Raw genomic sequence first — 20960 nt, 5'->3', positions numbered from 1 at the left:
CATTACACCCATTACTACCATTACACCCATTACTACCCATTACAACCCATTACTACCCATTTCAACCCATTACTACCATTACACCCATTACTACCCATTACAACCCATTACTACCCATTACAACCCATTTCAACCCATTGCAACCCATTACACCGCATTACTACCATTACAACCCATTACTACCCATTACAACCCATTTCAACCCATTACTACCATTACACCCATTACTACCATTACACCCATTACTACCCATTACAGCCTATTTCAACCCATTTCAAAACATTTCAACCCATTACAACCCATTACTACACATTAAAACCCATTACAACCCATTACTACCCATTACTACCCATTGCAACCCATTGCAACCCATTACAACCCATTACTACCCATGACAACCCATTACTACACATTACACCCCATTACTGCCCATTACTACCCATTGTGACCCATTACTACCCATTGCAGCCCATTACAACCCATTGCAACCCATTACTACCTGTTACAACCCATTACCAGCCATTACCATCAACCTGTTCCGACCCGTTTCAACCCGTTCCAACCCATTAAAACCCATTGCAACCCGTTACAACCCATTGCAACCCATTACAACCCGTTGCTACCCTTTACGACCCGTTACGACCCGTTACAACCCATTCGAGCCTTGTATAAGATGAGTCAACGCTACTTTGTCTTTTCTTCTTTCTGCAAAACCCTCCTCCAGCGAAGCTGCCACTTAAAAATGGTTTCCTGAGTAGGGGCTGTAAAGACTGTCTAATTCCAGTCACAGACAGACAGCTCTACTGAGAGGTGGGGTGTACAGACAGACAGCTCTACTGAGAGGTGAGGTGTACAGACAGACAGCTCTACTGAGAGGTGAGGTGTACAGACAGACAGCTCTACTGAGAGGTGGGGTGTACAGACAGACAGCTCTACTGAGAGGTGAGGTGTACAGACAAACAGCTCTACTGAGAGGTGGGGTGTACAGACAGACAGCTCTACTGAGAGGTGGGGTGTACAGACAGACAGCTCTACTGAGAGGTGAGGTATACAGACAGACAGCTCTACTGAGAGGTGAGGTATAAGGTTTAAAAATGGTTTCCTGAGTAGGGGCTGTAAAGACTGTCTAATTCCAGTCACAGACAGACAGCTCTACTGAGAGGTGGGGTGTACAGACAGACAGCTCTACTGAGAGGTGGGGTGTACAGACAGACAGCTCTACTGAGAGGTGGGGTGTACAGACAGACAGCTCTACTGAGAGGTGGGGTGTACAGACAGACAGCTCTACTGAGAGGTGGGGTGTACAGACAGACAGCTCTACTGAGAGGTGAGGTATAAGGTTTAAAAATGGTTTCCTGAGTAGGGGCTGTAAAGACTACCGTCTAATTCCAGTCACAATGGGGATGGTCTGTTAGTAAAAGCTGTGTATTTATGTAGGGACATGGTAGCTAAACAGGCCTGTTGATTCGCCTTAAAAAGAGGCTGGTGATTAGCGCCGGTTGAGATCATTGAGTGGGTGGTTAATGGAATGGCCTCAGACCCCCGAACAGCATTTACACTGTCAATTGTTCAAACATCAACATCACAACTCTGTGTGTGTGTGTGTGTGTGTGTGTGTGTGTGTGTGTGTCTACAGCCCTCTGCTGTAGATATGCTGACCTCCAAAGCCCTTCTGTAAACTATAGTAACTCTATCCTCCTCCTCATTTCAAACCGCCCATGTCCTGCAGAACAATGATGAATCGGCAATACAGCTAACAAGGGTGTGTGTGTGTGTGTGTGTGTGTGTGTTTGCAGCATATCTCTGTGTGTATGTGTGTGTGTGTGTGTGTGCACGCGTGCGTGCGTGTGTGTGTGTGTGTTCTGTCAATTGAATCAAAAAGAATCACAGCACCTCCACCGATGCATCCTCGATCTGATAAAGAGGGTGTTTGTTTCAAACTCTGCTTTCATATTTTCCCCTCTATCTTTCTCCCTCCCTGTCTCCCTGTATCTCTTTCTCTCTCTCTCTCTCTCTCTCTCTCTCTCTCTCTCTCTCTCTCTCTCCCTTTATCTTTCTCCCTCCCTGTCTCCCTGTATCTCCCTCCCTCCCTCCCTCCCTCCCTCCCTGTATCTCTCTCTCTCTCTCTCTCTCTCTCTCTCTCTCTCTCTCTCTCTCTCTCTCTCTCTCTCTCTCTCTCTCTCTCTGTAAATCTGACCTGTTCACTCTCCAGTGCCTTTTCAATGACTCTCCAGAATGATTTGTAATAAGATGCATGTGCTTTGCTTCCCTGGAGGTTACTGTAGTCATTAAAACACAGTCTTAACTCTGCAGACTTTTCCATCTCCTTTCATTTCTTCCTTATTTCTCTGACTGTTACAACTGAAAAGTACAAATCCAATCCAAAAAAATGTTCGATTTTGATTTGAATTAAATAATGAAATTCTACTGCCTGTTTAAATCCTGGATATTCATATGAAAGTTACTGGTAAAAATTACATCTTTTTTTTATTCCAATTGAAGCACTTGGCAGACCATATGTTTTCCTACAGGGGCTCATTACATATCATGTATACCTGCAGTTATGCACCCGACTGCAGCTTCTGACTGACAGATTGATTGATTTTGTCTTGACAGGTGCGGACTGCTGCAGGTGGGAGACAGACTCCTGTCCATCAACGGAATCCCCACGGAGGACGGAACTCTGGAGGAAGCGAATCAGCTTCTCCGAGATGCGGCTCTGACCAATAAGGTCTCCCTGGAGGTGGAGTTTGACGTCGCAGGTTGGTCACTGGGGCTTAGGCCTCTCATTAGGCTATAAATACCAGCATGTGATAGTAATAAATTCATAGAAAAGGTTGAAAATGAACCTAATTAGTGTGAGTAATAGTTTAGTGGTAATCGTTATAATGAGCAGACCTAAAGAATCTGCATGTTGCACAACATTAATTAGAGTTGTCCTTTCAGATAACTGTGTTCAGATTCACAGCAAACATGATTAAACAGACCTTGATCAGGAACGATAGATAGTATGTTATACAGCTAATGAGTTACCTTTATGGCTTGAATCCAAAATGGCACCCTATTCTCTACATAGTGCGCTACTGTTGAAAAAAGCCCTATGTGCCCCGGTCTAAAGCAGTGCACTACTTTGTCCCTATAGTTCCTGGTCTAAAGTAGTGCACTACTTTGTCCCTATAGGTCCTGGTCTAAAGTAGTGCACTACTTTGTCCCTATAGGTCCTGGTCTAAAGTAGTGCACTACTTTGTCCCTATAGGTCCTGGTCTAAAGTAGTGCACTACTTTGTCCCTATAGGTCCTGGTCTAAAGTAGTGCACTACTTTGTCCCTATAGGCCCTGGTCTAAAGTAGTGCACTACTTTGTCCCTATAGGTCCTGGTCTAAAGTAGTGCACTACTTTGTCCCTATAGGTCCTGGTCTAAAGTAGTGCACTACTTTGTCCCTATAGGTCCTGGTCTAAAGTAGTGCACTACTTTGTCCCTATAGGTCCTGGTCTAAATTAGTGCACTACTTTGTCCCTATAGGTCCTGGTCTAAAGTAGTGCACTACTTTGTCCCTATAGGTCCTGGTCTAAATTAGTGCACTACTTTGTCCCTATAGGTCCTGGTCTAAAGTAGTGCACTGCATTTTTTAAATTGTATTTAATTTCACCTTTACTTAACCAGGGAGGCCAGTAGAGAACACCTTTATTTAACCAGGTAGTCCAGTTGAGAACACCTTTATTTAACCAGGTAGTCCAGTTGAGAACACCTTTATTTAACCAGGTAGTCCAGTTGAGAACACCTTTATTTAACCAGGTAGTCCAGTTGAGAACACCTTTATTTAACCAGGTAGTCCAGTTGAGAACAAGTTCTCATTTACAACTGCGACCTGGCCAAGATAAAGCAAAGCAGTTCGACACATACAACGACACAGAGTTACACATAGAATAAACAAACATACAGTCAATAATACAGTAGAGAAGGTCTATATACAGTATGTGTAAATGTGGTATGATAAGGGAGGTTAGGCAATAAATAGGCCATGGTGGCGAAGTAATTACAATATAGCAATTAAACACTGGAGTGATTGATGTGCAGAAGATAAATGTGCAGATATAGATACTGTGGTGCAAATGAGCAAGATAAATAAATAAATACAGTATGGGGATGAGGTAGATTGGATGGGCTATTTACAGATGGGCTATGTACAGGTGCAGTGATCTGTGAGCTGCTCTGACAGCTGGTGCTTACATAGGCAATTGGGTGCCATTTGGGACTCAGACTAGACTATTATCTCCTGTAAATAACTTCCTGTAATGCCAGTTATGATGTGTGTTGTGTTGTGTTGTGGTGTGTTGTAGAGTCTGTTGTGCCCAGTAGTGGAACGTTCCATGTTAAACTACCTAAGAAGAGAGGGGTGGAGCTGGGCATCACCATCAGTGGTAAGGCTTAGTACACACACACACACACACACACACACACACACACACACACACACACACACACACACACACACACACACATGCAGGCAAACACACATACACGTGTACACACACACACACGCAGGTACACACCCACACGCAGGCAGACACACACACACACACACACAGGCAGACACACACATATTATCACACATGCAAGCACACATGCGTACACACACACACACACACACGCTTATATACACACACACACACTTGTATTAAATAACGGTTAAATAAAGATTAGATAAAAAATAAACATACACACTTCCTGTACCATCATGTCTTAATGATCTATCATGGACAGTCAGGAGAAACTATTTATCCTGTTTCTCAAGGACGTGGGTTTATTTTATCACTAGACCACCCAGTGTTACTCCGTGGTTGCATCTTAAGTTACACCCTATTGCTTATATAGTGCACTACTTTTGTTCAGGGCCCATCGCCTTCTGTAGGAAATAGGGTGTAATTTGGAACGAAGCCTCCACTAATCCTCTTCACTCTCCCTGTGCCTGCAGAAGACTGACTGCCTTGGGAACGTACCCAGCTGCTACAGCTCTGTTTATGCACAAGCAGATATCTGAAGGGTTGTTGACTTTATTAAAAGGGCATGAAGTATCACTCTTCTGATCTATTCCCTGGGTGTTCTCCTAGCTGCCCCTTAAACAAAAATAACAGCAATGGGATTTTCTTCTCCTCCTCCCCTTTAAGTCTTCTTCTCCCTTTAAGTCTTCTCCTCTCCTTTAAGTCCTCTCCTCCCCTTTAAGTCTTCTCCTCCCTTTAAGTCTTCTCCTCCCCTTTAAGTATTCTCCTCCCCTTTAAGTATTCTCCTCCCCTTTAAGTCTTCTCCTCCCCTTTAAGTCTTCTTCTCCCTTTAAGTCTTCTGCTCCCCTTTAAGTCTCCTCCTCCCCTTTAAGTTTCCTCCTCCCCTTTTAGTCTTCTCCTCTCCTTTAAGTCTTCTGCTCCCCTTTAAGTATTCACCTCCCCTTTAAGTCTTCTCCTCCCCTTTAATTCCTCCACTTTAAGTATTTTCCTCCCCTTTAAGTCTTCTCCTCCCCTTTAAGTATTCACCTCCCCTTTAAGTCTTCTCCTCCCCTTTAATTCCTCCCCTTTAAGTATTTTCCTCCCCTTTAAGTCTTCTCCTCCCCTTTAAGTATTCACCTCCTCTTTAAGTCTTCTCCTCCCCTTTAATTCCTCCCCTTTAAGTCTTCTCCTCCCCTTTAAGTATTCTCCTCTCCTTTAAGTATTCTCCTCCCCTTTAATTCCTCTCCTTTAAGTCCTCTCCTCTCCTTTAAGTCTGCTCCTCTCCTTTAAGTCCTCTCCTCTCCTTTAAGTCTTCTCCTCCCCTTTAAGTCTTCTCCTCTCCTTTAAGTCTTCTCCTCCCCTTTAAGTATTCTCCTCCCCTTTAATTCCTCTCCTTTAAGTCCTCTCCTCTCCTTTAAGTCTGCTCCTCTCATTTAAGTCCTCTCCTCTCCTTTAAGTCTTCTCCTCTCCTTTAAGTCTTCTGCTCCCCTTTAAGTATTCACCTCCCCTTTAAGTCTTCTCCTCCCCTTTAATTCCTCTCCTTTAAGTCTTCTCCTCCCCTTTAAGTATTCTCCTCCCCTTTAAGTCCTCTCCTCCCCTTTAAGTCTTCTTCTCCCTTTAAGTCTTCTGCTCCCCTTTAAGTCTCCTCCTCCCCTTTAAGTTTCCTCCTCCCCTTTTAGTCTTATTCGCCCCTTTAAGTCTTCTCATCCCCTTTAAGTCTCCTCCTCCCCTTTAAGTCTTCTCCTCCCCTTTAATTCCTCTCCTTTAAGTCTTCTCCTCCCCTTTAAGTATTCTCCTCCCCTTTAAGTCCTCTCCTCCCCTTTAAGTCTTCTTCTCCCTTTAAGTCTTCTGCTCCCCTTTAAGTCTCCTCCTCCCCTTTAAGTTTCCTCCTCTCCTTTAAGTCTTTTCCTCCCCTTTAAGTCTTCTCATCCCCTTTAAGTCTTCTGCTCCCCTTTAAGTCTCCACCTCCCCTTTAAGTTTCCTCCTCTCCTTTAAGTCTTTTCCTCCCCTTTAAGTCTTCTCATCCCCTTTAAGTTTCCTCCTCTCCTTTAAGTCTTTTCCTCCCCTTTAAGTCTTCTCCTCCCCTTTAAGGTTAAATGAAATAAAAATGAATAAAGGTTAAATAAAATAAAATAAAATAAATAATGGGATAGTTAAAAAAAAAAGACAAATAATCCAAAAGTATCTCAAAATGATTGTGAATTTTAAGAAAGTCACTTATAGATGATTTTAACAGATCCCCAAACAATTCTGATGTCGGTCCCCGGACTTGAATGGTATTTGTGCCACAAATGCTAAATATTAGCATGTGGAAACAGTGTCAGGGAAACTAAACCAAAGCATGAATTGTTGTCATACCTTGACCATAGACTGCTTACAGGGTAAGGAAACCAATGTGTCATTCTGTCTTCAGGTTCTGTCTTCAGTAGCGGAACCCCACAAGGGTCTCCACGTTGTATATTGGAGAGTTTCTTCTGGAACATTACCAATAGCCAGCTGTTGATCTGCCTTTTTCACTTCAATCTCAGTTTTTCTTTTGACAACAAAATAGCATAAATATTTTTTGGACAACATATGAGTATACATATATATATATATACACAGACACATACCTTAGCCAAATACATTTAAACTCAGTTTTTCACAATTCCTGACATTTAATCCAAGTAAAAATTCCCTGTTTTAGGTCAGTTAGGATCAACACTTTATTTTAAGAATGTGAAATGTCAGAATAATAGTAGAGAGAATGATTTATTTCAGCTTTTATTTCTTTCATCACATTCCCAGAGGGTCAGAAGTTTACATACACTCAATTAGTATTTGGTAGCATTGCTTGGGTCAAACGTTTCGGGTAGCCTTCCACAAGCTTCCTACAATAAGTTGGGTGAATTTTGGCCCATTCCTCCTGACAGAGCTGGTGTAACTGAGTCAGGTCTGTAGGCCTCCTTGCTCACACACACTTTTTTAGTTCTGCCCACAAATTTTCTATGGGATTGAGGTCAGGGCTTTGTGATGGCCACTCCAATACCTTGACTTTGTTGTCCTTGAGCCATTTTGCCACAACTTTGGAAGTATGCTTGGGGTCATTGTCCATTTGGAAGACCCATTTGCGACCAAGCTTTAACTTCCTGACTGATGTCTTGAGATGTTGCTTCAATATATCCACATAATTTTCCGCTCTCATGATGCCATCTATTTTGTGAAATGCACCAGTCCCTCCTGCAGCAAAGCACCCCCACAACATGATGCTGCCACCCCTGTGCTTCACAGTTGGGACGGTGTTCTGTGGCTTGCAAGCCTCCCCCTTTTTCCTCCAAACATAACGACGGTCATTATGGCCAAACAGTTCTATTTTTTTTCATCAGACCAGAGGACATTTCTCCAAAAGTATGATCTGTGCCCCCATGTGCAGTTGCAAACCGTAGTCTGGCTTTTTTATGGTGGTTTTGGAGCAGTGGCTTCTTCCTTACTGAGCGGCCTTTCAGGTTATGTCGATATAGGGCTTGTTTAACTGTGAATATAGATACTTTTGTACCTGTTTCCTCCAGCATCTTCACAAGGTCCTTTGCTGTTGTTCTGGGTTTGATTTGTACTTTTCGCACCAAAGTACGTTCATCTCTAGGAGACAGAACGTGTCTCCTTCCTGAGTGGTATGACAGCTGCGTGGGTCCATGGTGTTTATACTTGCGTACTATTGTTTGTACAGATGAACGTGGTACCTTCAGGCGTTCGGAAATTGCTCCCAAGGGTGAACCAGACTTGAACAAGAAATTTGTGGAGTGGTTGAAAAAGGAGTTTTAATGACAACATAACTGTATGTAAACTTCCGACTTCAACTGTACATATGTTACCACACACACACACACACACACACACACACACACACACACACACACACACACACACACACACACACACACACACACACACACACACACACACACACACACACACACACACACACACACACAGAGAGAGAAAGAGCCAACATTTGATAAAACTATGTGCATCAGTAACTAACATTAGCTGACCTCTCTCTTCCTCATCCTCTCTTCTCTTGTCCCTCACAGCCAGTAAGAAATCTGGAGAGCCGTTAATCATCTCAGACATTAAGAAAGGCAGCATGGCTCACAGGTACAGTATGATACAGGAAAATGGGTGGCTTCAGGCCACAGACAGGTACAGTATGAATGGGTTCAGGCCAGAGATATATGACTTGGGTTAAATTGTTCGAGAGAGAGACAGTAATGTAGTCCTCCCACAGAGAGAGACAGTAATGTAGTCCTCCTATAGAGAGAGACAGTAATGTAGTCCTCCTACAGAGAGAGACAGTAATGTAGTCCTCCTACAGAGAGAGACAGTAATGTAGTCCTCCTACAGAGAGAGACAGTAATGTAGTCCTCCTACAGAGAGAGACAGTAATGTAGTCCTCCCACAGAGAGAGACAGCAATGTAGTTCTCCTATAGAGAGAGACAGTAATGTAGTCCTCCCACAGAGAGAGACAGTAATGTAGTCTTCCCACAGAGAGAGACAGTAATGTAGTCCTCCTACAGAGAGAGACAGTAATGTAGTCCTCCCACAGAGAGAGACATTAATGTAGTCCCCCCACAGAGAGAGACAGTAATGTAGTCTTCCCACAGAGAGAGACAGTAATGTAGTCCTCCTACAGAGAGAGACAGTAATGTAGTCCTCCCACAGAGAGAGACATTAATGTAGTCCTCCTATAGAGAGAGACAGTAATGTAGTCCTACAGAGAGAGACAGTAATGTAGTCCTCCCACAGAGAGAGACAGTAATGTAGTCCTCCCACAGAGAGAGACAGTAATGTAGTCCTACAGAGAGAGACAGTAATGTAGTCCTCCTACAGAGAGAGACAGTAATGTAGTCCTCCTACAGAGAGAGACAGTAATGTAGTCCTCCCACAGAGAGAGACAGTAATGTAGTCCTCCCACAGATAGAGACAGTAATGTAGTCCTCCTATAGAGAGAGAGACAGTAATGTAGTCCTCCCACAGAGAGAGACAGTAATGTAGTCCTCCTACAGATAGAGACAGTAATGTAGTCCTCCTACAGAGAGAGAGACAGTCATGTAGTCCTCCCACAGAGAGAGACAGTAATGTAGTCCTCCTATAGAGAGAGACAGTAATGTAGTCCTACAGAGAGAGACAGTAATGTAGTCCTCCCACAGAGAGACAGTAATGTAGTCCTCCTACAGAGAGAGACAGTAATGTAGTCCTCCCACAGAGAGAGACAGTAATGTAGTCCTCCTATAGAGAGAGACAGTCATGTAGTCCTCCTACAGAGAGAGACAGTAATGTAGTCCTCCTACAGAGAGAGACAGTAATGTAGTCATCCTACAGAGAGAGACAGTAATGTAGTCCTCCTACAGAGAGAGACAGTAATGTAGTCCTCCTACAGAAAGAGACAGTAATGTAGTCCTCCCACAGAGAGAGACAGTAATGTAGTCCTCCTATAGAGAGAGACAGTAATGTAGTCCTCCCACAGAGAGAGACAGTAATGTAGTCTTCCCACAGAGAGAGACAGTAATGTAGTCCTCCTACAGAGAGAGACAGTAATGTAGTCCTCCTACAGAGAGAGACAGTAATGTAGTCCTCCCACAGAGAGAGACAGTAATGTAGTCCTCCCACAGATAGAGACAGTAATGTAGTCCTCCTATAGAGAGAGAGACAGTAATGTAGTCCTCCCACAGAGAGAGACAGTAATGTAGTCCTCCTACAGATAGAGACAGCAATGTAGTCCTCCTACAGAGAGAGAGACAGTAATGTAGTCCTCCCACAGAGAGACAGTAATGTAGTCCTCCTACAGAGAGAGACAGTAATGTAGTCCTCCCACAGAGAGAGACAGTAATGTAGTCCTCCTATAGAGAGAGACAGTCATGTAGTCCTCCTACAGAGAGAAACAGTAATGTAGTCCTCCTACAGAGAGAGACAGTAATGTAGTCATCCTACAGAGAGAGACAGTAATGTAGTCCTCCTACAGAGAGACACAGTAATGTAGTCCTCCTACAGAAAGAGACAGTAATGTAGTCCTCCCACAGAGAGAGACAGTAATGTAGTCCTACTACAGAGAGAGACAGTAATGTAGTCCTCCTACAGAGAGAGACAGTAATGTAGTCCTCCTACAGAGAGAGACAGTAATGTAGTCCTCCTACAGAGAGAGACAGTAATGTAGTCCTCCTACAGAGAGAGGCAGTAATGTAGTCCTCCTACAGAGAGAGACAGTAATGTAGTCCTCCTCCAGAGAGAGACAGTAATGTAGTCCTCCCACAGAGAGAGACAGTAATGTAGTCATCCTACAGAGAGAGACAGTAATGTAGTCCTCCTACAGAGAGAGACAGTAATGTAGTCCTCCTACAGAAAGAGACAGTAATGTAGTCCTCCCACAGAGAGAGACAGTAATGTAGTCCTCCTATAGAGAGAGACAGTAATGTAGTCCTCCCACAGAGAGAGACAGTAATGTAGTCTTCCCACAGAGAGAGACAGTAATGTAGTCCTCCTACAGAGAGAGACAGTAATGTAGTCCTCCTACAGAGAGAGACAGTAATGTAGTCCTCCCACAGAGAGAGACAGTAATGTAGTCCTCCCACAGATAGAGACAGTAATGTAGTCCTCCTATAGAGAGAGAGACAGTAATGTAGTCCTACAGAGAGAGACAGTAATGTAGTCCTCCTACAGAGAGAGACAGTAATGTAGTCCTACAGAGAGAGACAGTAATGTAGTCCTCCCACAGAGAGAGACATTAATGTAGTCCTCCCACAGAGAGAGACAGTAATGTAGTCCTCCTACAGAGAGAGAGAAACAGTAATGTAGTCCTCCCACAGAGAGAGACAGTAATGTAGTCCTCCCACAGAGAGAGACAGTAATGTAGTCCTCCTATAGAGAGAGACAGTCATGTAGTCCTCCTACAGAGAGAGACAGTAATGTAGTCCTCCTACAGAGAGAGACAGTAATGTAGTCATCCTACAGAGAGAGACAGTAATGTAGTCCTCCTACAGAGAGAGACAGTAATGTAGTCCTCCTACAGAAAGAGACAGTAATGTAGTCCTCCCACAGAGAGAGACAGTAATGTAGTCCTCCTACAGAGAGAGACAGTAATGTAGTCCTCCTACAGAGAGAGACAGTAATGTAGTCCTCCTACAGAGAGAGACAGTAATGTAGTCCTCCTACAGAGAGAGGCAGTAATGTAGTCCTCCTACAGAGAGAGACAGTAATGTAGTCCTCCTCCAGAGAGAGACAGTAATGTAGTCCTCCCACAGAGAGAGACAGTAATGTAGTCCTCCTATAGAGAGAGACAGTAATGTAGTCCTTCTACAGAGAGAGACAGTAATGTAGTCCTCCTACAGAGAGAGACAGTAATGTAGTCCTCCTACAGAGAGAGAGACAGTAATGTAGTCCTCCCACAGAGAGAGAGACAGTAATGTAGTCCTCCTACAGAGAGAGACAGTAATGTAGTCCTCCTATAGAGAGAGACAGTAATGTAGTCCTCCTACAGAGAGAGACAGTAATGTAGTCCTCCTACAGAGAGAGACAGTAATGTAGTCCTCCTACAGAGAGAGACAGTAATGTAGTCCTCCCACAGAGAGAGACATTAATGTAGTCCTCCTATAGAGAGAGACAGTAATGTAGTCCTCCTACAGAGAGAGACAGTAATGTAGTCCTCCCACAGAGAGAGACAGTAATGTAGTCCTCCCATAAAGAGAAACAGTAATGTAGTCCTCCTACATAGAGAGACAGTAATGTAGTCCTCCCACAGAGAGAGACAGTAATATAGTCCTCCTACAGAGTGAGACAGTAATGTAGTCCTACAGAGAGAGACAATAATGTAGTCCTCCTACAGAGAGAGACAGTAATGTAGTCCTCCTACAGAGAGAGGCAGTAATGTAGTCCTCCTACAGAGAGAGACAGTAATGTAGTCCTCCTCCAGAGAGAGACAGTAATGTAGTCCTCCCACAGAGAGAGACAGTAATGTAGTCCTCCTATAGAGAGAGACAGTAATGTAGTCCTTCTACAGAGAGAGACAGTAATGTAGTCCTCCTACAGAGAGAGACAGTAATGTAGTCCTCCTACAGAGAGAGAGACAGTAATGTAGTCCTCCCACAGAGAGAGAGACAGTAATGTAGTCCTCCTACAGAGAGAGACAGTAATGTAGTCCTCCTATAGAGAGAGACAGTAATGTAGTCCTCCTACAGAGAGAGACAGTAATGTAGTCCTCCTACAGAGAGAGACAGTAATGTAGTCCTCCCACAGAGAGAGACATTAATGTAGTCCTCCTATAGAGAGAGACAGTAATGTAGTCCTCCTACAGAGAGAGACAGTAATGTAGTCCTCCCACAGAGAGAGACAGTAATGTAGTCCTCCCATAAAGAGAAACAGTAATGTAGTCCTCCTACATAGAGAGACAGTAATGTAGTCCTCCCACAGAGAGAGACAGTAATATAGTCCTCCTACAGAGTGAGACAGTAATGTAGTCCTACAGAGAGAGACAGTAATGTAGTCCTCCTACAGAGAGAGACAGTAATGTAGTCCTACAGATAGAGACAGTAATGTAGTCCTCCCACAGAGAGAGACAGTAATGTAGTCTTACAGAGAGAGACAGTAATGTAGTCCTCCTACAGAGAGAGACAGTAATGTAGTCCTACAGAGAGAGACAGTAATGTAGTCCTCCCACAGAGAGAGACATTAATGTAGTCCTCCCACAGAGAGAGACAGTAATGTAGTCCTCCTACAGAGAGAGAGAAACAGTAATGTAGTCCTCCCACAGAGAGAGACATTAATGTAGTCCTCCCACAGAGAGAGACAGTAATGTAGTCCTCCTACAGAGAGAGACAGTAATGTAGTCCTCCCACAGAGAGAGACATTAATGTAGTCCCCCCACAGAGAGAGACATTAATATAGTCCTCCTACAGAGAGAGACAGTAATGTAGTCCTCCCACAGAGAGAGAGACAGTAATGTAGTCCTCCTACAGAGAGAGAGACAGTAATGTAGTCCTCCCACAGAGAGAGACATTAATGTAGTCCTCCCACAGAGAGAGACAGTAATGTAGTCCTCCTACAGAGAGAGACAGTAATGTAGTCCTCCCACAGAGAGAGACATTAATGTAGTCCTCCCACAGAGAGAGACATTAATGTAGTCCCCCCACAGAGAGAGACATTAATATAGTCCTCCTACAGAGAGAGACAGTAATGTAGTCCTCCCACAGAGAGAGAGACAGTAATGTAGTCCTCCTACAGAGAGAGAGACAGTAATGTAGTCCTCCCACAGAGAGAGACATTAATGTAGTCCTCCCACAGAGAGAGACAGTAATGTAGTCCTCCTACAGAGAGAGACAGTAATGTAGTCCTCCCACAGAGAGAGACATTAATGTAGTCCTCCCACAGAGAGAGACAGTAATGTAGTCCTCCTACAGAGAGAGACAGTAATGTAGTCCTCCTACAGATAGACATTTCCCACTAAATCACTAATGATAGAGTTACCTGTTTCTTCCTCTCTCTCTCTCTCTCTCTCTCTCTCTCTCTCTCTCTCTCTCTACCTCTTTCTATCCCTCTCTCTCTCTACCCCTCTCTCTCTCTTTCTCTGTCCCTACCTCTCTCTACCTCTCTCTTTCCCTCTCTCTCTATCCCTCTCTCCCTCTACCCCTCTCTCTCTCTTTCCCTGCCCCTCCCTCTCTCTACATCTCTATTTCTCTCTCTCTCTCTCTCTACACCCTCCATCTCATCCTCTCGCTACTCCATTCCCCTCTCTCTACCTCCTCTCTCTCTCTTTCCCTGCCCCTCCCTCTCTCTCTCTCTCTCTCTCTCTCTCTCTCTCTACACCCTCCATTTCATCCTCTCTCTACCTCCTCTCTCTCTTTACCCAGGACTGGTACCTTGGAGCCTGGGGACAAGCTCCTGGCCATAGACAACATCAGACTGGAGAGCTGTTCTATGGAAGACGCCTGTCAGATCCTAGAACAGGCCGAGGACCTGGTTAAACTCAAGATCCGTAAGGACGAAGACAACTCTGGTGAGCCTGTTTCGGTGCCTGGCTGGGAGACAGTTAGAAAGAAGGATATGAAATATGTCAAACTCCTGCACAATGTTTCAACCAGAAGATCAAATCGAAGTTCATTGGTGGCAGACACAGTTTAGCAGATGTTACAGTGAGTGCAGAGAAAGGTTTATATTAATGGCTCCTAACAATGCAGTAACATTTCAATCAATCACACAAATAATTGTTTTTGATACTGATCAATTAAATTAGCTTATTGATCAATGAAGCAATAGGCATGATCATTGGAGAACTAAGGCAGTGATTAGTTAAACAAGCCCAAAAAAAATAAACCAACATGAAGGCAACATTATGCCTTATGTACATTATGAACATGAGTGACAGTACCAGGCTCCACCACAGGGTGGCAGTATTGTCTGAAAATATCCACAACCGTTTGTTCTCCCCGTCTGACACAATCACGATGTAACAATTATCACCCAGCAGTATTCTAGTGTTTTAGACCCACCATTAGCTAGCTATGCATGATGAATAGTAGTAACCTGTTATATAGTTCATGCTCTCTACCTAATATCAGATGCAGCTCTAGGAATAGCAGATGAAAGTGTTACTTTAGTCCAGCTGTAGCTGAAGATATCTTTTATCTTCCTCTCCTCGCCTCGCTTCGCCTTTCCCCTCTCCTCTCCTTTCCTCTCCTCTCCCCTCTCCTCTCCTTTCCTCTCCTCTCCCCTCTCCTCTCCTCTCCTCGCATCGCCTCTCCCCTCTCCTCTCCTCTCCTCTCCTCTCCTCTCCTCTCCTCTCCTCTCCTCTCCTCCTCCTCTCCTCTCCTCTCCTCTCTCCTCGCCTCTCCTCTCCTCTCCTCTCCTCTCCTCTCCTCTTCTCCCCTCTCTCCTCGCCTCGCCTCGCCTCTCCTCTCCTCTCCTCTCCTCTTCTCCCCTCTCTCCTCTCCTCTCCTCTCCTCTCCTCTTCTCCCCTCTCTCCTCTCCTCCCCTCTCCTCCTCTCCTCTCCTCTCCTCTCCTCGCCTCTCCTCGCCTCTCCTCGCCTCTCCTCGCCTCTCCTCTCCTCTCCTCGCCTCTCCTCTCCTCTCTCCTCTCCTCGCCTCGCCTCTCCTCTCCTCTCTCCTCGCCTCTCCCCTCTCCTCTCCTCTCCTCTCCTCTCCTCTCTCCTCGCCTCTCCTCTCTCCTCGCCTCTCTCCTCGCATCTCCTCTCTCCTCTTCTCCCTCTCTCCTCTCCCTCCTCTCCTCTCCTCTCCCCCCCTCCTCTCCTCTCCTCTCCTCTCCTCTCCTCTCCCCCCTCTCCTCTCCTCTCCTCTCCTCTCCTCTGCTCTCCTCTCCTTCCCCTCCTCTCCTCTCCTCTCCTCTCCTCTCCTCTCCTCTCCTCTCCTCGCATCTCCTCTCTCCTCTTCTCTTCTCCCCTCTCTCCTCTCCCTCCTCTCCTCTCCTCTCCTCTCCTCTCCTCTCCTCTCCTCTCCTCTCCTCTCCTCTCCTCTCCTCTCCTCTCATCTCCTCCTCTCCTCTCTCCTCTCCTCGCATCTCCTCTCTCCTCTCCTCTCCTCTCTCCTCGCCTCGCCTCTCTCATCGCATCTCTCCTCTCCTCTCCTCTCCTCTCCTCTCCTCTCCTCTCCTCGCCTCTCCTCTCCTCTCCTCTCCTCTCCTCTCCTCTCCTCTCCTCGCCTCGCCTCGCCTCTCCTCTCCTCTCCTCGCCTCTCCTCTCCTCGCCTCTCCTCGCCTCGCCTCGCCCCTCTCCTCTCCTCTCCCCTCTCCTCTCCTCTCTTCCAAACCTTTTCTCTCCCTTCTTCAGTGGTGGGATCTGAGGACATGTCTCACACATGACCGACACTATATATACACACAAAAGTATATGGACACCACTTTAAATGAGTGGATTTGCCTATTTCAGCCACACCCGTTGCTGATGGGGAGTATAAAATCAAGGACACAGCCATGCAATCTCCATAGACAAACAATGGCAGTAGAATGACCTTACTGAAGGGCTCAGTGACTTTCAACGTGGCACCGTCGTAGGATGCCACCTTTCCAACAAGTCAGTTTGTCACATTTCTGTCCTGCTAGAGCTGCCCCGGTCAACTGTAAGTGCTGTTATTGTGAAGTGGAAACGTCTAGGAGCAACAACGGCTCAGCCACGAAGTGGTAGACCACACAATTTCACAGAACGGGATTGCCGAGTGCTGAAGCGTGTAGTGCGTAAAAATCTTCTGTCCTTGGCAACTCTCACTACCGACTTCCAAACAGCTTCTGGAAGTAACGTCAGCACAAGAACTGTTCGTCGGGAGCTTCATGAAATGGGTTTCCATGGCTGAGCAGCTGCACATAAGCCTAAGATCACCATGCGCAATGCCAAGCGTCATCTGGAGTGGTGTAACGCTCACCTCCACTGGACTCTGTAGCAGTGGAAACACGTTCTCTGGAGTGATGAGTCACGCTTCACCATCTGGCAGTCCGACAGACAAATCTGGGTTTGGCAGATGCCAGGAGAACACTACCTGCCCCAATGCATAGTACCAACTGTAAAGTTTGGTGAAGGAGGAATAATGGCATGGGGCTGTTTTTCATGGTTTGGACTAGGCCCCTTAGTTCCAGTGAAGGGAAATCTTAATGCTACAGCAGACAATGACATTCTAGACAATTCTGTGCTTCCAACTTTGTGGCCACAGTTTGGGGGAGGCCCTTTCCTGTTTCAGTATGATAATGCCCCCCGTGCACAAAGCGAGGTCCATACAGAAATGGTTTGTCGAGATCGGTGTGGACTGAACAGATCCCTGACCTCAACCCCATCTAACACCTTTGGGATGAATTGGCACGCCGACTGTGAGCCAGGCCTAATTGCCCAACATCAGTGCCCGACCTCACTAATGCTCTTGTGACTGAATGGAAGCAAGTCACTGCAGCAATGTTCCAACATCTAGTGGAAAACAGTTTCCAGAAGAGTGGAGGCTGTTATAGCAGCAAAGGGGAGACCATCACAGTCAATGTTAATTCCTCTATGCATGTATCTTAGGGAAAGTGAATATAATTTCTCATCCTTCAGTCATTTTTCAAGTTGAATGCCAGTGCATTGTGGATGTTTGAGATGTTTAGGGAACTGAATTATTATCCATGTTGCTTTAAGGTTTAGTTATGTTATGCCCTGAAGACATCCCTTCCTTCCTTTGTCTCTCTCTTTCACTAATGGTCCCCCCCCCCTCCCACCCTCTCTCTCTCCCTCCCCCCTTCTAGATGAACAGGAGACGTCTGGTTTAATCATCTACACGGTAGAGCTGAAGAGATATGGAGGCCCGCTGGGGATCACCATCTCAGGCACAGAGGAGCCCTTTGACCCCATCGTCATCTCTGGCCTCACCAAGCGGGGCCTGGCTGAAAGGTGAGACTGGAACCTGGCTGCCCTGGCCAGTGTTTTTTTTTTCCAGGGCCCCTGACTGTGGGGTTAGAGCCAACCTGTCCTAGCCCTTCTGTATCTCCTTCCCCTACCCTTCCGGCCAAGAGGAGGCTGGTTCAGAGGCGAGACAAAAGAGGGACAGGGGATATGGGGAAAGGGGAAAGGGAGAAGGGCAGGGAACAAGAGAACAGAGTGAATGTCATCGTTATTTTTGGCCTCACGAAGAAGGGCCTGGCTGAGACCCACTAGTTCCAGACAGGTACTCTAGACCCAGGGACCCAGGCATCTGGCCTACCCCACAAAGGCCCCTGACCGTGGGGCTAGAGCCAACCCGTCTATCCTTGTCGGCCCTGGTACTCTTCACACCTTTTTCTCCAAAGTATTTTCAGAAAAGGGTCGAGTAGGGAGGATGTAAGGAGAGCCTGTGTCGGTAAGGGCAGGAGGGGGCACTAGCCCCACGTTCAGGGGCCCTCTCCCCCTCTCTCTCTCTCCTCTCTCTCCCTCTCCCCCTCTCTCTCTCTCTCTCTCTCCTCTCTCTCCCTCTGCCTCTCGCTCTCGCTTCTCTCTCTCCTCTCTTGCCCTCTCTCTCTCCACTCTACCCCTCTAACTCTCCTGTCTCCCCCCTCTCCCCCTCTGTCTCTCCAATCTCTCTCTCTCTCTCTCTCTCTCTCTCTCTCTCTCTCTCTCTCTCGCTCTCTCTCTCTCTCTCTCAATCTCTCTCCCTTTCTCTCTCTCCTCTGGCCCCCTCTCTCTCCTCTCTCCCCCTCTCTCTGTGCCCAATCTCTCTTCTCTCTCCCCTCTCTCTCCCCTCTCCCCCTCTCTCTCTGCCCAATCTCTCTCCACTCTACCCCTCTAACTCTCCTGTCTCCCCCCTCTCCCCCTCTGTCTCTCCAATCTCTCTCAATCTCTCTCCCTCTCTCTCTCTCCTCTGGCCCCCTCTCTCCCCTCTCTCCCCTCTCTCCCCCTCTCTCTGTGCCCAATCTCTCTTCTCTCTCCCCTCTCTCTCCCCTCTCCCCCTCTCTCTCTGCCCAATCTCTCTCCACTCTACCCCTCTAACTCTCCTGTCTCCCCCCTCTCCCCCTCTGTCTCTCCAATCTCTCTCAATCTCTCTCCCTCTCTCTCTCTCCTCTGGCCCCCTCTCTCCCCTCTCTCCCCCTCTCTCTGTGCCCAATCTCTCTTCTCTCTCCCCTCTCTCTCCCCTCTCCCCCTCTCTCTCTGCCCAATCTCTCTCCACTCTACCCCTCTAACTCTCCTGTCTCCCCCCTCTCCCCCTCTGTCTCTCCAATCTCTCTCAATCTCTCTCCCCCTCTCTCTCTGCCCAATCTCTCTCCTCTCTCCCCCTCTCTCTCTCCAATCTCTCTCCCCATCTCTCTCTGCCCAATCTTTCTCCCCTCTCTCTCCTCTCTCCCCCTCTCTCTCTGCCCAGTCTCTCTCTCTCTCTCTCCCCCTTTCTCTTTCTCTCCCCCATCTCTCTCCTCTCTCCCCCTCTCACTCTGCCTAATGTTTCTCCTCTCTCCCCTCTCTCTCTGCCCAATCTCTCCTATCTCCCCCTCTCTCCCCCCTCTCCCCCTCTAATCAATAAGGGGCTTTGCATTCTATGGAAAATAGAATGCATAGTGTGTGGTCCCTCATCAATCAACACACAATACCCCATAATGACAAAGCAAAAACTGTTTTAATTTTTATTTTATATAAAATGTACATAAGTATTCAGACCTTTTATTCAGTACTTTGTTGAAGCACCTTGTGTAACGATTACAGCCTCGTGTCTTCTTGGGTATGATGCTACAAGTTTGTCACACCTGTATTTGGGGAGTTTCTCCCATTCTTCTCTGCAGATCCTCTCAAGCTCTGTCAGGTTGGATGGGGAGCATCGCTGCACAACTATTTTCAGATCTCTTCAGAGATGTTCAGAGACTTGTCCCAAAGCCACTCCTGCGTTGTCTTGGCTGTGTGCTTAGGGTTGTTGTTCTGTTGGAAGGTGAACCTTCGCCCCAGTCTGAGGTCCTGAGTGCTCTGGAGCAGGTTTTCATCATGGATCTCTTGGTACTTTTCACCGTTTATCTTTTCCTCGATCCTGACTATTCTCCCAGTCCCTGAACTCCAATCAACTTGTAGAAACATCTCAAGGATGATCAATGGAAACAGGATGCACCTGAGTTCAATTTCGAGTCTCATAGCAAAGGGTCTGAATACTTATGTAAATAAGGTATTTATTTATTTTAAATATAAATTTGCAAAAATGTCTAAAAACCTGTTTTAGCTTTGTCATTATGGGTATTGTGTGTAGATTAGAAACAAATGTAACAAATATAAATTAATCAATTTTAGAAATAAGTCTGTGATGTAACAAAATGTGGAAATAGGGAAGGGGTCTGAATACTTTCGGGAATTCACTGTTGTTGCCTTGGTAACCAAACAAACAGTCTAGCTAGTTCAGCTAACCAAACCCCTTAGACCCTTAGCCGTAGTAAATTGACCACATACCACACCTCTTCTGGCCTTAATTTATTAACTAAACCTTCTATTTGAAATATTTTGGTAGGCTGTAGTATTTGTTTTAATTCCTATGATATCAAAATGTGACGTTTTAGTTAACTTTAAAGGGGCTTAAATCAATGTTTTGGACTGTTAAATTAATCATATATACCCATTGATTATTTAAGAATATATATACCTTATAAATACCTCATGAGCTCAGTTCAACTGTCGTACCCCATCAGAACCCAAAAATATAAGCTTGATTTTCTCCAGTGTCTGTAAACAAAGTCAATGCAAACAAACACTATTACTTCTAAGCATTCTATCATGTTGATCTCCTGGATGGTGGGCCCTTGCATCCATTACTCTGTCTATGCATTTTAGAGTGGTTGTATTTCTCCAGCTCCACCACTCGGATGTTTACCACAGCAAGTGGCCGGGGTAACACTTTGTTGTTGTTTCAGACCAATTGGGTTCACCTATTATGCATTTCTACTGCTGTTATATAAATATCTCGTGTTTTTAAACGCGTTCTATGTGTTGGTTGGGTTAAGCAGGAATCATGGAAAATCTAAATTAGCTTAAATTTAGATT

At 45.8% G+C, this 20960-nt stretch overlaps 1 protein-coding gene across 1 annotated transcript in view; it reads left to right on the top strand.

Annotated features, from left to right (window-relative positions):
- LOC139369947 (glutamate receptor interacting protein 2b) overlaps positions 1–20960 on the top strand; it is a 278884-nt gene that overhangs the window by 251085 nt on the left and 6839 nt on the right. The window contains exons 13-17 of the mRNA XM_071109230.1: positions 2617–2762; positions 4341–4421; positions 8552–8615; positions 14358–14503; positions 17726–17870. Of these exons, the coding sequence (XP_070965331.1) occupies positions 2617–2762; positions 4341–4421; positions 8552–8615; positions 14358–14503; positions 17726–17870 (582 nt within the window). The remainder of the gene's footprint in view (positions 1–2616; positions 2763–4340; positions 4422–8551; positions 8616–14357; positions 14504–17725; positions 17871–20960) is intronic.

The sequence above is a fragment of the Oncorhynchus clarkii genome, chromosome 17, assembly GCF_045791955.1.
Source record: "Oncorhynchus clarkii lewisi isolate Uvic-CL-2024 chromosome 17, UVic_Ocla_1.0, whole genome shotgun sequence".
In the NCBI taxonomy this organism is placed as follows: Eukaryota; Metazoa; Chordata; class Actinopteri; order Salmoniformes; family Salmonidae; genus Oncorhynchus; species Oncorhynchus clarkii.
Note: the sequence above shows the minus strand (reverse complement) of the source record. Positions and strands in the feature narration are given on the sequence as shown.